Source organism: Oryctolagus cuniculus, chromosome 4, assembly GCF_051225735.1.
Source record: "Oryctolagus cuniculus isolate XC-2025 breed Fujian yellow rabbit chromosome 4, ASM5122573v1, whole genome shotgun sequence".
NCBI lineage: Eukaryota > Metazoa > Chordata > Mammalia > Lagomorpha > Leporidae > Oryctolagus > Oryctolagus cuniculus.
The window spans coordinates 82,192,320-82,205,971 of NC_142870.1; the positions used below are offsets into that span (position 1 = coordinate 82,192,320).

Sequence of the window (13,652 nt, forward strand, 5' to 3'; positions counted from 1 at the left end):
CCCCAGCTATCACAGGCATTTTGGAAGTGAACTAGTAGATGGAAGCTCTCTCTCTCTGCCTTGCAAATAAATGAAAATTTAGACGAAACAGAAAAGAAAAAAAATAGAGGTTGTTATATCAAAAACAATCAAAAGATGGAATAGAAGTGGTTACAGGAAAAACAGAAAAATTCAGTATCATAAAAAAACCCAAAGACTGGGTGTTTGCCCCAGTGGTTAAGCCACTGGTTGAGAAAACCAGCATCCCTTGAGTGTTCGGGTTCAACACCACTTCCAAGCTCCTGAGTCCAGCTTCCTGCTAATGCAGATCATGGAGGACAGAAGCAACAGCTCAAGTAGTTAGGTTCCTGCCATCCCATATGGGAGACCTGGATTAGGTTCTTCTAGCTCTTGGCTATAACCCATAAGAGCCCCCAGGCTGTTGTAGGCATTTGAGAAATGAACTGTAGGGCAGGAGCTTGCACTCTGTCTGCTTTAGTGTGTGCGTGTTTCAAAGGAAATATATAAAAACAAAACAAAGCAAAACAAAACCTGCAAGAACATGAAATGTCCACTTTTCCTTGATCCACATATATAAGTATATCATTAAACCCTAATCAAGGTATCCATATTTTCCATAAACACTTCTCTAAAGATTATGACAATATGGACTGTATTCTCATACTTTATCCACATCCCCTATTATCTTAAGTATATGAGAAGTGTTTCATTAAATGTCTGTTGACTAAATCCAAAAGATAGGGGCTGGTACTGTGGTACAGCAGGTTAACGCTGGCATCCATATGGGCACCAATTTGAGACCTGGCTATTCCACTTGCAATCCAGCTCTCTGCTATGGCCTGGGAAAGCAGTAGAAGATGGCCAAAGTCCTTGGGCCCCTGCACCCATGTGGGAGACCCAGAAGAAGCTTCTGACTCCTGGCTTCAGATTGGTGCAGCTCTGGCCAATTGGGAAGTGAACCACTGGATGGAAGACGTCTCTCTATCTCTGCCTCTCCTCTTATTTATTTGAAAGAGTTACACAATCTTTAAAAAAAAAAAAAAAAAAAAAAAAGAAGTCCAGAGGTCTGATATACTAACCCAGTGTCACTAAAATGGCCTTAATCTCTGGAAACCTTCACACTTAAAAAAAAAAAATGCAAAAGATATAATAAAATGTAAAAAAGTCTTTATTTTCATGAATATTTGAGATAGATGTGAATATAAAAATAGGAATAAAGAATATAAAGTGTTATGTGGGAATCAGGCATCCTAACCAATAGGCTAAACACTCACTCTTTGACATAACATGGGAACTCCAACAGAGAAGGGTTGTCAAAATAGCACAGGTCCCTCTCCTGCACTCAAGTGCAAGTAATCTAGAGAGGATTTAATGTATACAGAAGGAAATACACAGGTAATATGCAAATATGCCATTTTACTTAAGAGACTTGAGCATCTGCAGATTCAGTTATCTATGGGAGTCTTAGAACTAATTTCCCCGAGATCAGCACTGTAGTACAGCAGGTTAAAGTGCTGGCATCCCATACGGGTGCCGGCTCAAGTCCTGGCTTCTCCACTTCCAATCCAGCTCCCTAATAATGTGCCTGGGAAAGCAGCAGAGGATGGCCCAATTCCTTGGGCCCCTGCACCCATGTGGGAGACTCGGAAGAGGCTCCTAGCTTTGGATCGGCTCAGCTCTGGCTGTTGAGGCTGTCTGGAGAATGAACCAGTGGAAGGAAGACTTCTCTCTTTATCAGTCTCTGCCTCTCTTTGTAACCCTGCCTTTCAAATAAAGAAAAAATAAATCTTAAAAAAAAAAAAAAAAACTAATTTCCTATGGTGCCAAGGAATGCCTATATTTGAGAATGTGGAAATTCAGGTATTATTCATGAATGGCAAAAACTTTTTAGTTATTAAAATTAAAAGTAAGATGCTCTCTCAAACTCGTTCACAGAAATATTAATACAAACAAAGAAAACAGGTAACTGATCCAGGATTACGCCATTATTCTACCTTGTCACTTAGTGGTGGACGATTCATAGGACTAACTCCTTTTCGAAGTCCAGTTGCTTTTCTAGCTGCAAGTCCAGTGATAACTCCATAAGGACGTCTCTTTCCAGGCATTAATCTTCCTCTTCGGCTCAGGCTGGACTTACCAAAACCTGTGGGGGGGTGCAGGAAAAAGAAAAGTATCATGTTAGGAATGCATCTGGGACTATCACAAGATACTCTACTTCACAGGGGGGAGAATGGGAGCACTTTATTATTTTTTAACTTTTTATTATTTATTTATATTATTTTGAATTACATTTCAAAACACTTCATTTATTTGAAAGGCAGTTACAGAGACAGGGAAATACAGAGAGAAAATTAGATTTTCTATCTGCTGTTTCACTCCCCAAATGGCAGCAACAACAGGGGCTGGGCCAGGCTGAAGCCAGGAGCCTGGAACTCCAACCAAGTCTTTCGAGACAATGGTAGGGGGCTCATGTACCTGGGCTATCTTTTGCTGCCCTCCCAGTCACATCATCAGAGATCTGGTTGGGAAGTAGAGTAGCTGAGATTTGAACCCAGGGCCCATACCTGTTCCCAGTGTCGCAGGCAGCCTCTTAGCCCACTGCACCACAGCACCAGCCCTTAAATACTTTACTTTTTTTTTTTAATTAATTAATTTATCTGAAAGTCAGTTACACAGAGAGACAGGGAGAGGCAGAATGAGAGAGAGAGAGGTCTTCCATCCACTGGCCCACTCCCCAGTTGGCCACAACAGTAGCAGCTAAGTCAATCTGAAGCCAGGAGCCAGGAGCTTCTTCCAGGTCTCCCATGTGGGTACAGGGGCCCAAGGGCTTGGGCCATCTTCTACTGCTTTCCCAGGCCATAGCAGAGAGCAAGATCTGAAGTGGAGTAGTAGAGACTCAAACCGGCACCCACATGGGATGCCAGCATTGCAGGCGGCGGCCCCACACACTCCGCCACAGCGCCGGCCCCATATATCTATGAAACTATAAAGGACTTGAGGAGTCTCACATGTTCCTTCTAGCCACCATCCCTTCCTTCAACATTACTTTCTCAACAAACAGGACTGTCTAGATTTTACCTATAAAATATGTTAGTCACTAACCATATGTGGTTATTGAGTGAACAGCCACACTGAAATATAACTAATTTTAATTGAGATGTTACAGATGAAATATAAAAAATTTTATTAATGACTTTTAATTGACTGTTTAATATTTTGGATACACTGGGTTAAATAAAATATATTACTACTATGTGGCTTGTACTGTATTTCTACTGGATAGTGCTGATCTAGAGCAGAATCACAATCTCATTTCCCATTTGCTTTCTATATTGCAACCTGGCTTCTTTACTTTCAGCCTTACTGTATTCAAATTGTTTTTGCTCAAGTTCCCAAAGTGTGACAATGGCCATGTCATATGCCAGAGATTGCTTTTCCATTATACATCTTACCTATTTAAGTATTTTTCTAATTATTAAGAAAATAAGCATCTTCTCTGCAGAAATATTAGAAACATGTGAAATAAAAATAAAATAAAAATCAACCATCATTCCACCTCCTAAAAAGTATCACTAACTTTTTTTTTAAGATTTACTTAAGAGGCAGAGTTACAGATAAAGGGAAAGACAGAGAGCAAGGTCTTTCATCTGCTGGTTCACACCCTAGATGGCTGCAACAGCCGGAGTGGGGCTGATCTGAAGGCAGGAGCCAGGATCCAGGAGCTTCCTTCAGGTCTCCCATCAGGTACAGGAGCCTAAACACTCTGACCACCTTCCACTGCCCTCCCAGGCCACAAACAGAGAGCTGGATTGGAAGAGGAGCAGCTGGGACACAAACTGGCACCCATTTAGGGTGCCGACACTATAGAGGCTTAGCCTATTGAGCTACAGCACTGGCCCCAATCACTAACATTCTTTCCAGCCTTTGATATGTATATATACATGTCAAAAGTTAATACTTTAAGTTTAAACAATTTTAAGCCACCCAAGAGACTATCACATATGATAACTGACAATTCTGTAAAGAAGTAAATGCTTTGGCCAGCGTCTGTGGTATAGCAGGTTAAGCTGCCACTTATAATGCTGTCATCCCATATAGGCACCAGTTCAAGTCGTGATGCTTCATTTCTGATCCAGCTCCCTACTAATGTACCTGGGAAAATAGTGGATGATAGCCAAATCCTTGGGCCTCTGCACCCATGTGAGAGACTTGGAAGAAGCTCCTGATTCCTGGCTTTGGCCTGGCCCACACCTGGCTGTTGAGGCAGTTTGCATAGTGAACCTCAGGATGGAAGATCTCTGTCTCTCCCTCTCTGCAATCTTTCAAATAAATAAATAAAATCTTTAAAAAATATAGTAGTAGTAAATGCTTGAAAGGCAACCTATCCAGCAATTCTTTTTATTTCTCTATGTACTCTTTTACAGCCTACATTAACACTATATAATATTATCCCATATTTTTGATTACATGACTCTTTAATGTACCGTGCTTCATCTAATCAACTTTTTACTGATCATTTTGGTTACTTCTAATGTTACTCTATTAAAATAACACTACAGTAATACCACAGATAACATTTAACATTTTTTAAACCGCTACTAGAGTATGCTTTTTTAATATTGATTTATTTATAGAAAGGCAGAGAAGAAGAAGGGAGGGAGGATGGATCTCCTATTCACTAGTTCACTCCCCAAATAGTTGATGACATTTTTCCACATACCTACGATTATTTCCTCAATATATGAATATCTAGAAGATGAAATGCTAGGTGAAAGAATAAAAACATTCTCGGGCTGGTGCTCATCCCATATGAGCCTGTTTGAGTCTCCTCTGCTCTGCTTCCAATCCAGCTCTCTGCTAATGTGCCTGGGAAAACATTAGAAGATGGCTTGAAGACTTGGTTCCTGGCACCCACCTGGGCAAAGTGGGATGGAGTTCCAGGCTCCTGGTTTCAGCCTGGCTCAGACCTGGCCACTGTGGCCATTTCAGAAGTGAACCAGCAGATGCAAGATCTCTGTGTCTGTCTGTCTCCTCCCGTCCCCCTCAACTCTTTCCAATAAAATACATTTTTTTTTTAAAGAATACATTCCTGGGGCCGGTGCTGTGGCGCAGTGGGTTAACACCATGGCCTGAAGTGCTGGCATCCCATATGGGCACCAGTTCAAGACCCGGCTGCTCTACTTCCCATCCAGCTCTCTGCTATGGCCTGGGAAAGCAGAAGATGGCCCAAGTCCTTGGGCCCCTGCACCTGCGTGGGAGACCTTGAAGAAGCTCCTGGCTTTGGATCGTAGCAGCTCCAGCCGTTGCAGCCAATTGGGAAGTGAACCATCAGATGGAAGATCTCTCTCTGCCTCTCCTCCTCTCTCTGCATAACTCTGACTTTCAAATAAATAAATAAATCTTAAAAAAAAAAAAAAAAAGAAACATTCCTAGGGATTTTCAGCTATATTGCAAAAATTGCCTACATAATGACTTTTTCAATGACAATTCGGAGTATTATCACTCTTTCTTAACCTTATTACTCAATATTTGGGAAAAAAAGGTCCTATTTGGTAGTCTGATTGCTAATGAGAATAAATATTTTTCTATGAGTTTTCTGGTCTCCTGTATTCTTCTAGTCATGAACTGTAATGTTCACAAACAAGTTTTCTTTAGCTAATTTCTAATTCCCTTCAATGTTTTAACAGGGGAATTATATTACAGGACTACTTGTTTAACTTTTCAAGAACTGATGTCTCTACAGCAATGTTACCATTCAGGAACACAGCCTATCCTTCCCCTTATTGAAGTCTTCTTCACCAGTAAATTGACTCAGTAAATTTCTATTTTCCTTCTATAAGTCCATAATATATATTAAACTTCATACTAGATGTTTTGCACATTTTGCTGTCAATCACAGAAAAGATCCTGTTTCTAATAACTTTCACAGTTATTCCTAGCTTTACAGAAAGCTACTGAGTTTTTAACCCATTATGTCCCCCATATGGCATACTCATAGAATCTTTTTTTTTTTTTTTTTTTGACAGGCAGAGTGGATAGTGAGAGAGAGAGACAGAGAGAAAGGTCTTCCTTTGAAGTTGGTTCACCCTCCAATGGCCGCCGCGGCCGGCGCGCTGCGGCCGGCGCACTGCGCTGATCCGATGGCAGGAGCCAGGAGCCAGGTGCTTTTCCTGGTCTCCCATGGGGTGCAGGGCCCAAGCACCTGGGCCATCCTCCACTGCACTCCCGGGCCACAGCAGAGGGCTGGCCTGGAAGAGGGGCAACCGGGACAGAATCCGGCGCCCCGACCGGGACTAGAACCCGGTGTGCCGGCGCCGCTAGGCGGAGGATTAGCCTAGTGAGCCGCGGCGCCGGCCTCATACTCATAGAATCTTAAATTGAGCAATAAATACACCATGGTATACTAGAAATAAATATTATGCTAACTTTGAAATAAATATTATATCATTGAAATATCAGCAGAATTGAAATTTTAGGGAGTTGGTGGTGTAGTGCAGGGGGTTAAGCTGCCTCATGTGACACCAGCATCCCATATCAGAGTGCTGGTTCAAGTCTTGGTTACTCCATTTCCAATCCAGCATCCTGCTTATACTCCTGGAAAGGCAGTGAAAGATGGCCCACATAATTGGTCTCCTGCCATAAGCCACATGATGGAGCGCCTGGCTCCTGATTTCAGCCTGACCCAGACCTGGATGTTGTGACCATTTGGGGAGTGAATCAGCAAATCAAAGATCTCTCTGTTTATCTGCCTTTAAAAAAGAAACTATAACAAAACAAAACTTGGGAATTACTGGGTTAATTAACACTTTTTAATCAGTTATCCCACTAAACTCCATTATTTCTTCTAATAGCTTATTTATTCTGCTTGGTGCTGTGCAGAGTACTTTAATTTGCATGAAAACCTAATAAAGTTGATGCTAGTATCTCAATTTTGCAGGTGAGTAAAGTGAGGCAAAGGAAAATGTCTGCCAATAGGCTACAATTAGAAAACAGCAGAGCCATGATCTAAGTCCAGGTGTGTGTGTGTGGCTCCAAAAACGTCTCCAAACTGCTAAATAAAAAATTAAAAGTAATAAAAGGCAGAATACAATCTGTAGTACATTTCCAAAGGGAAAAAACCAATTATTATAGAGAAAGCAGACACTAGGCTGCATAGTAGAAAATAGACAAGATTTGAATAGTTAGCCAGACATGAAGGATTCCCGGTTGGATAGTACAAAGATATGGGTAACCATAGCAAATTAACAGAAAGTCTAGAGAAAAGAATAAGATATGAATGGACATGATGAGCTTAGTCACAGAGAGCTCTGAATGGAAATAAAGACTGCATGTGACAAGGAATGGGGGGGATCACTGATTAGACTACATCAGTTTAAAAGTGGTATTTCAGACTGCATGGAAGAAGGAGAAAGAAGGTGGTAAGAGCATTTCAGCTGCTCCTACAGTACTCAAACACAACATGATGGCCGGCGCCACGGCTCACTAGGCTAATCCTCCGCCTAGCGGCGCCGGCACACCGGGTTCTAGTCCCGGTCGGGGCGCCGGATTCTGTCCCGGTTGCCCCTCTTCCAGGCCAGCCCTCTGCTGTGGCCCGGGAGTGCAGTGGAGGATGGCCCAGGTGCTTGGGCCCTGCACCCCATGGGAGACCAGGAAAAGCACCTGGCTCCTGGCTCCTGCCATCGGATCAGCGCAGTGCGCCGGCCGCAGCGCGCCGGCCGCGGCGGCCATTGGAGGGTGAACCAACTTCAAAGGAAGACCTTTCTCTCTGTCTCTCTCTCTCACTGTCCACTCTGCCTGTCAAAAAAAAAAAAAAAAAAAAAAAACACAACATGATAAAGTGCAGGCACCAAACTCATAAATCTTTAAAAAAAAAAAGTTCTAATTTTCAACCTTTCACTATCCCATTCCATTAAACAAGAAATATTTTTACATAATGCAAAAATTTGCTCCCCTCTTAAGCTCTGCAATCATCTTATATTATTAAAAACTTTGCATTTACTTTCATTTTATTTAGAAGGCAAAGAGACAATGAGATATTCTATCTGCAGATTCACTCCTCAAATACCTGTAACAGGAGCTGGTATCATAGTATAGCAAGTTAAGCCACAACCTGTGATGTTGGCATCTCTTAGGGGCGCCAATTCATGTCCTGGATGCTCCATTTCTGATTTAGCTCCCTGCTAATGCACCTAGGAGCAATGGAAGATGGCCCAAGTGCTTGGGCCCCTGCACCCACATGGGAGACCTGGAGGAAACTTCTGGCTCCTGGCTTTGGCCTGACCCTTCCCAGTTGTTGTGGTCATTTGGGGAGTGAATCAACAGATCGAAGATATTTCTCCCTCTCTATAACTTTGCCTTTCAAGTAAATAAACAAATCTTAAAAACAAAAGCAAATACAAAAAAAATCTGCAAAAGACAGGGCTGGACCAGACTGAAGCCAGTAGCCCAGAATTTTAACTGCATTTCCCACGTAGGAAGCAGAGACCCAAGTACTTGAGGTATCATCTGTTACTTCCCATTAGCAGGAAGTGGGATGAGAAATGGAGTAGCCAGTGGGCCAGTACTGTGACACACAGCAGGTTAAGCCATCACCTGCATTGCCAGCATCTCATATGGATTCTGGTTCAAGTCCTCATTGCTCCACTTCCCATCCAGCTCCCTGTTAATGTGCCCTGGAAAGCAGAAGATAAAGTACTTGAGTTCCTGCCACTTATGTGGGAGACATGGATGGAGTTCTAGGCTCCTGGTTTGGCCTGACCCAGTCCCAGCTGTTGTGGCCATTTGGGGAGTGAACCAGTGGATGAAGGTTCTCTCTCTCTCTGTAACTTTGCTATAAAATAAATCAATTTTAAACCTTCAAATAAATAAAATCTTTAAAAGAAAGAAGAGAAATGGAATAGTTGAGATTTGAATCAGACCACTCTGATATGGGATGTGGGCAGTCTCAAAAAGCGCCTTAACCATTTGCCAAATGTAGTACTAAATAAGTAATCCAGTGCTATCTTTTTTTCTTTTTCTTAGTTTTCATCTATTTAGCCTTTCTGGAGTTTTCTTCCGTTTATCCAGAGTACTTCACTCTCATTACTTCAACTACCACCTCTATGAAGATTCTTTTACATTCTCAGTTACACTGGAGTAGCAATTTAACTCTAGTTATGTATCAGAATCACAACTGGAGCTTAAAAAAAATTTTTTTTAAGCCTTACTTCTGCAAATTAGTGGAAATGTAGTACAGCCAGAGTACCTATCTATTTTATAAAGTTCCACAATTTATAATTAAATTGTGGCACACAGGTTAAGTCACCTCTTGGGACACTTGCATTCCATATTGGAGTACCTAGGCTTTAGCCCTGCCTCCACCTTCCAATCCAGATTCCTGCTAATGCAAACCCTGGAAGGCCGGACCGAGATCGAGTTTCTGCATCCTGGCTTCAACCTGGACAAGCCCTGGCTGTTGCAGGCATTTGGGAGGTGAACCAGCAGATGGAGGATCTGTTTGTTACTTTGACTTCCAAATAAAAAAAAAATGAATAAAAAAAATAGAAATTTTCATCTTTCTTTTAAATCCCTAGACCAACTAATGAATTTCTTTCACATATACATCATTTGCCTAATTTCAGCAGCCTGATCACTAAAGTGAAGATTTGAGGGATGTTCTGGGATATGTCACTCATAGTGTATATATGTAATTATTTTACTGGCTCCTTCCCAAAGCAACATACAAACATTCCTGATTCTTCTTCCTCTAATGGGAACAGAATTCTCAAACTTTATAGTCTTAGGACCACTTTACATTCTTAAAAATTACTGAAGAGTTCAAAGATTGTTTTGTTCCGTGGGTGGTCATGTGTATTGATACTTATCATTCTAGAAACTAAAAATAAACAAACTCACTACATGTAGGCTAAACAACATTATTAATGAACAACATTTCTGAAAACAAACACACAAAAATATCCAGTAAGAGGAGTGGTATGATTTTGCATTTTTCAAATCTTTTTGTGTCTGACTTAATACAAAATGGCTAGATTCTCAGCTCTGCATGTTATGAACTAAGTGGCTGTCCCTCTCTAAAATTGGTATGTTGTAATACTTACCCCCAATATGTTATTGTTGTAGGGGGCACCTTTGGGAAGTAGTTATGAGAGTGGCACTCTAATGAATGAGATTAGTGCCTCTACCAAGGGGACCCCAGAGTACTTTCTAGTTCGCTTTCTGCTATGTAAGAATACCAAAAGAAATGCACACTCTGCAACCAGGAAGAAAGCTCTCACCAAAATCCAAACTTAATGACACCCTGATGTTGGAATTTCAGCCTCCAAACTACGAGAAAAACATTTTTGTTGTATATAAACAGTCTAGTCCACAGTATTTCATTAGAGCAACCTGAACTAAGAACATGCTTCTACATCCAATCTAATTATTACCTATCATGTATAATCTAGAAGAGTCTACAGTATGTTCATGACACAATGAGACTAAACACACAACTAACATCTTAATATTACAATAAAAATGTTTTTAAAAAAATAGTTTTGGTCTTGTAGAGTCCCTGAGTCTTGGGAATTCCCTAGGAGTATTGAGTGACTAAATTATATATAAGGCATGGATTTAGAAAGACTTTATTTATCAAATAATCAAAAACCATATTGAGCACCTGCCAAGGGCTCTCTGTCCTCTCTTACCTCAAACAAACATCTTCACTGCAGTTTCAATATGGAAATCTAAACTTTTCTGAGCCAACCAGAGTTTAAGACAACCCCATATCTCTCTACATTCAGTAACAGCAGCAGCTGTTCTATTTTAGCTCCTGTCACATGTAAGCTGAGAATGTACAAGCACAAGCCAAATCTTAGGAGATCCTACACTGCCTTAGGTATCATTTATCTCAAGGCTTAGATCATAACCCCCATAAAAAGAAAGTTTTTCTGAATCCCTATGGACTAGATCACATTTTACCTTATCCATTAAATCACCTATTATTTTCTCAGCTCAAAATCTCTACCTGACCTATAATGCTATCGATATTTTCCTTTTGACTTTTCTTACATTCTGCCCTTTCAATCTTGCCTCTATTAGAAATTAACCTCGTGAAGCAAAAAACTGCAACTGTCCATACTTTTGTAAAGTTCAGAGGATTTATTGGATATTTAAAATATTAATGAATATATTTCTGGTTTCTATGAACTCTGAACAGTTATTTTGAAGCAAATTATATATAAAATATAGCATGCTGAATAATATTTGTGAGAAATCTTTTAAGTATAAATCAATGGAATTTTATATTCATTTGTTGTAGCCAAATACCTATCACAGAAATTTACTCATTTAGGTTCAGCTATGTAAGAAATTATAGGGAATAAAGTTTTTAGAGGTCTAAACTAAGTTATAGACTTATTTTGAGAACATGCTGGTATGTTAGCTGTTACACACAGAATTATGCTCAAACCACTAGAAAATAATTTTCAACATACAGAATATCAATTTAGAAGCTAGTTTTTTGAAGAATTTTATATTTTTTAAGAAGCTTTTTTTATTTGACGAAGGTTTATTCTAATATAACTCCTAGAAAAGCTAATGAATCATATATAATTAATAGTGTTCAGTTACTGTCTTCAATCTATTTTGGAACAAGATGGTTACAATTAAGTGTCCAGGGGGCCGGCACTATGGCATAGTGGGTTAACGCCCCGGCCTGAAGCACCGGCATCCCATATGGGCGCCGGTTATAGTCCCAGTTGCTCCTCTTCCAATCCGGCTCTCTGCTATGGCCTGGGAAAGCAGTAGAAGATGGCCAAAGTCCTTGGGCCCCTGCACCCATGTGAGAGACCCGGAAGAAGCTCCTGGCTCCTGGCTTCGGATCGGCGCAGCTCCAGCCATTGCGGCCATCTGGGGAGGGAACCAGTGGATGGAAGACTTCTCTCTGTCTGCCTCTCCTCTCTGTGTAACTCTGACTTTCAAATAAATCAATAAATCTTTAAAATAAATAAATAAATGTCCAGATTACCAAAAGTAATTATATATGTGGAGCTTCAGACTACATCTAAAACATTCAATTCTAAGTATCACCTTTGAAGAATTTAACAAAACAGAAAAGTTTGCGTGATAAAATGAGGAGTCTAGAGGTAATTTTCTATACAGAACATAACAACAACTTCTACATACCTAAAGGTTCTCATATAGAAAAGGGAATTTAGGCCGGCATCGCGGCTCACTAGGCTAATCCTCTGCCTTGCGGCGCCGGCACACCGGGTTCTAGTCCCAGTCGGGGCGCCGGATTCTGTCCCGGTTGCCCCTCTTCCAGGCCAGCTCTCTGCTGTGGCCAGGGAGTGCAGTGAAGGATGGCCCAAGTCGTTGGGCCCTGCACCCCAAGGGAGACCAGGATAAGTACCTGGCTCCTGCCATTGGATCAGCGTGGTGCCCCGGCCGCAGCACACCAGCCACAGCGGCCATTGGAGGGTGAACCAACAGCAAAGGAAGACCTTTCTCTCTGTCTCTCTCTCTCACTGTCCACTCTGCCTGTCAAAAAAAAAAAAAAAAAAGGAAATTTATTTCCTGTAACTTTGCAAAAGTGACAGATAGGGATGCTTTAACTCAAATGAGGATTTTCTAGTAAACAGTTGTCTCCAACACTTGAATGAGATACTTCATGAGGTCACATGGTATGCTCACTCACTGAACATATGTAAGCTAGATTTAGCTATCCATTAAACTGGTAAAGGAGCATCTCATTGGGAAGGAGACAGGATCTCATGATATGCAAGATCCTTTGCAATTCTAAACCCTAGACATAATTTAGACTTTTTAAAAACTGAGTAAAATGACTCAATGTTTTTAAGAAATTGTGTCAGTGCAGGCAGTGTTATGGCATAGTTAGTAAGGCTGCCACCTGTAATGCCAGCATCTCAAATGGGTGCCGGTTCAAGTTCCAGCTGTTCCACTCCTGAACTGGCTTCCTGCTAATGGGGGAAAAGCAGCAGAGGATGTTTCAAGTGCTTGGACCCTTATTTCCTATGTGAGAGCTCCCGGCTTTGGCCTGGCTCAGTCCTGGCCACTGACGCCATCTCAGGGGTGAACTAGCAGATGGAAGATCGCTCTCTCTCTTTCTCCCTCTCTCTCTATAACTCTTTCAAATAAATAGATGTTGAATCTTTAAAAAAGAATAAGAAATATTGTCATTGCTTATTATTAGATTTTAAGATCTAAACAAAAATCTGACAGTGAATACAAATCACAAAGAGTACTAATGGGGCCAGGGTTGTGGCATAGCAGGTTAAGCCACTGCCTACGTCACCATCTCATGTGTGCGCCCACTTGAGTCCTGGTTGCTCCAGTCCATTCCCGCTCCCTGCTAATGTACTTGAGAAAGCAGCAGAGGATGGCCCAAGAGATTGGGTCCCTGGACCCAAATCAGAGATCTGGAGGAAGCTCCGGGCTCTTGGCTTTGCCTCGGCCACTGCAGCCATCTGGAGAGTGAACCAACAGATGGAAGATCTCTCTGTATCTAACTCTCCCTAACAAATAAATAAAATAAATCTTCTAAAAAATGTAAATTTAAAATGTCATCTCAAAAATTACAAAAAGAAAGAAAGTGAGAGAGGAAGCGAAGGTGGGAGGGAGAAGGGTGTAGAAGGTAGGAAGGGAGTATCACA

The 13,652-nt window shown here is 41.2% G+C and overlaps 1 protein-coding gene across 1 annotated transcript in view; it reads right to left on the reverse strand.

Annotated features, from left to right (window-relative positions):
* Positions 1-13,652, reverse strand: part of FYTTD1 (forty-two-three domain containing 1) — a 33,796-nt gene that overhangs the window by 12,778 nt on the left and 7,366 nt on the right. The window contains exon 3 of the mRNA XM_002716538.6: positions 1,995-2,143. Coding sequence (XP_002716584.2) covers positions 1,995-2,143 — 149 coding nt within the window. The remainder of the gene's footprint in view (positions 1-1,994; positions 2,144-13,652) is intronic.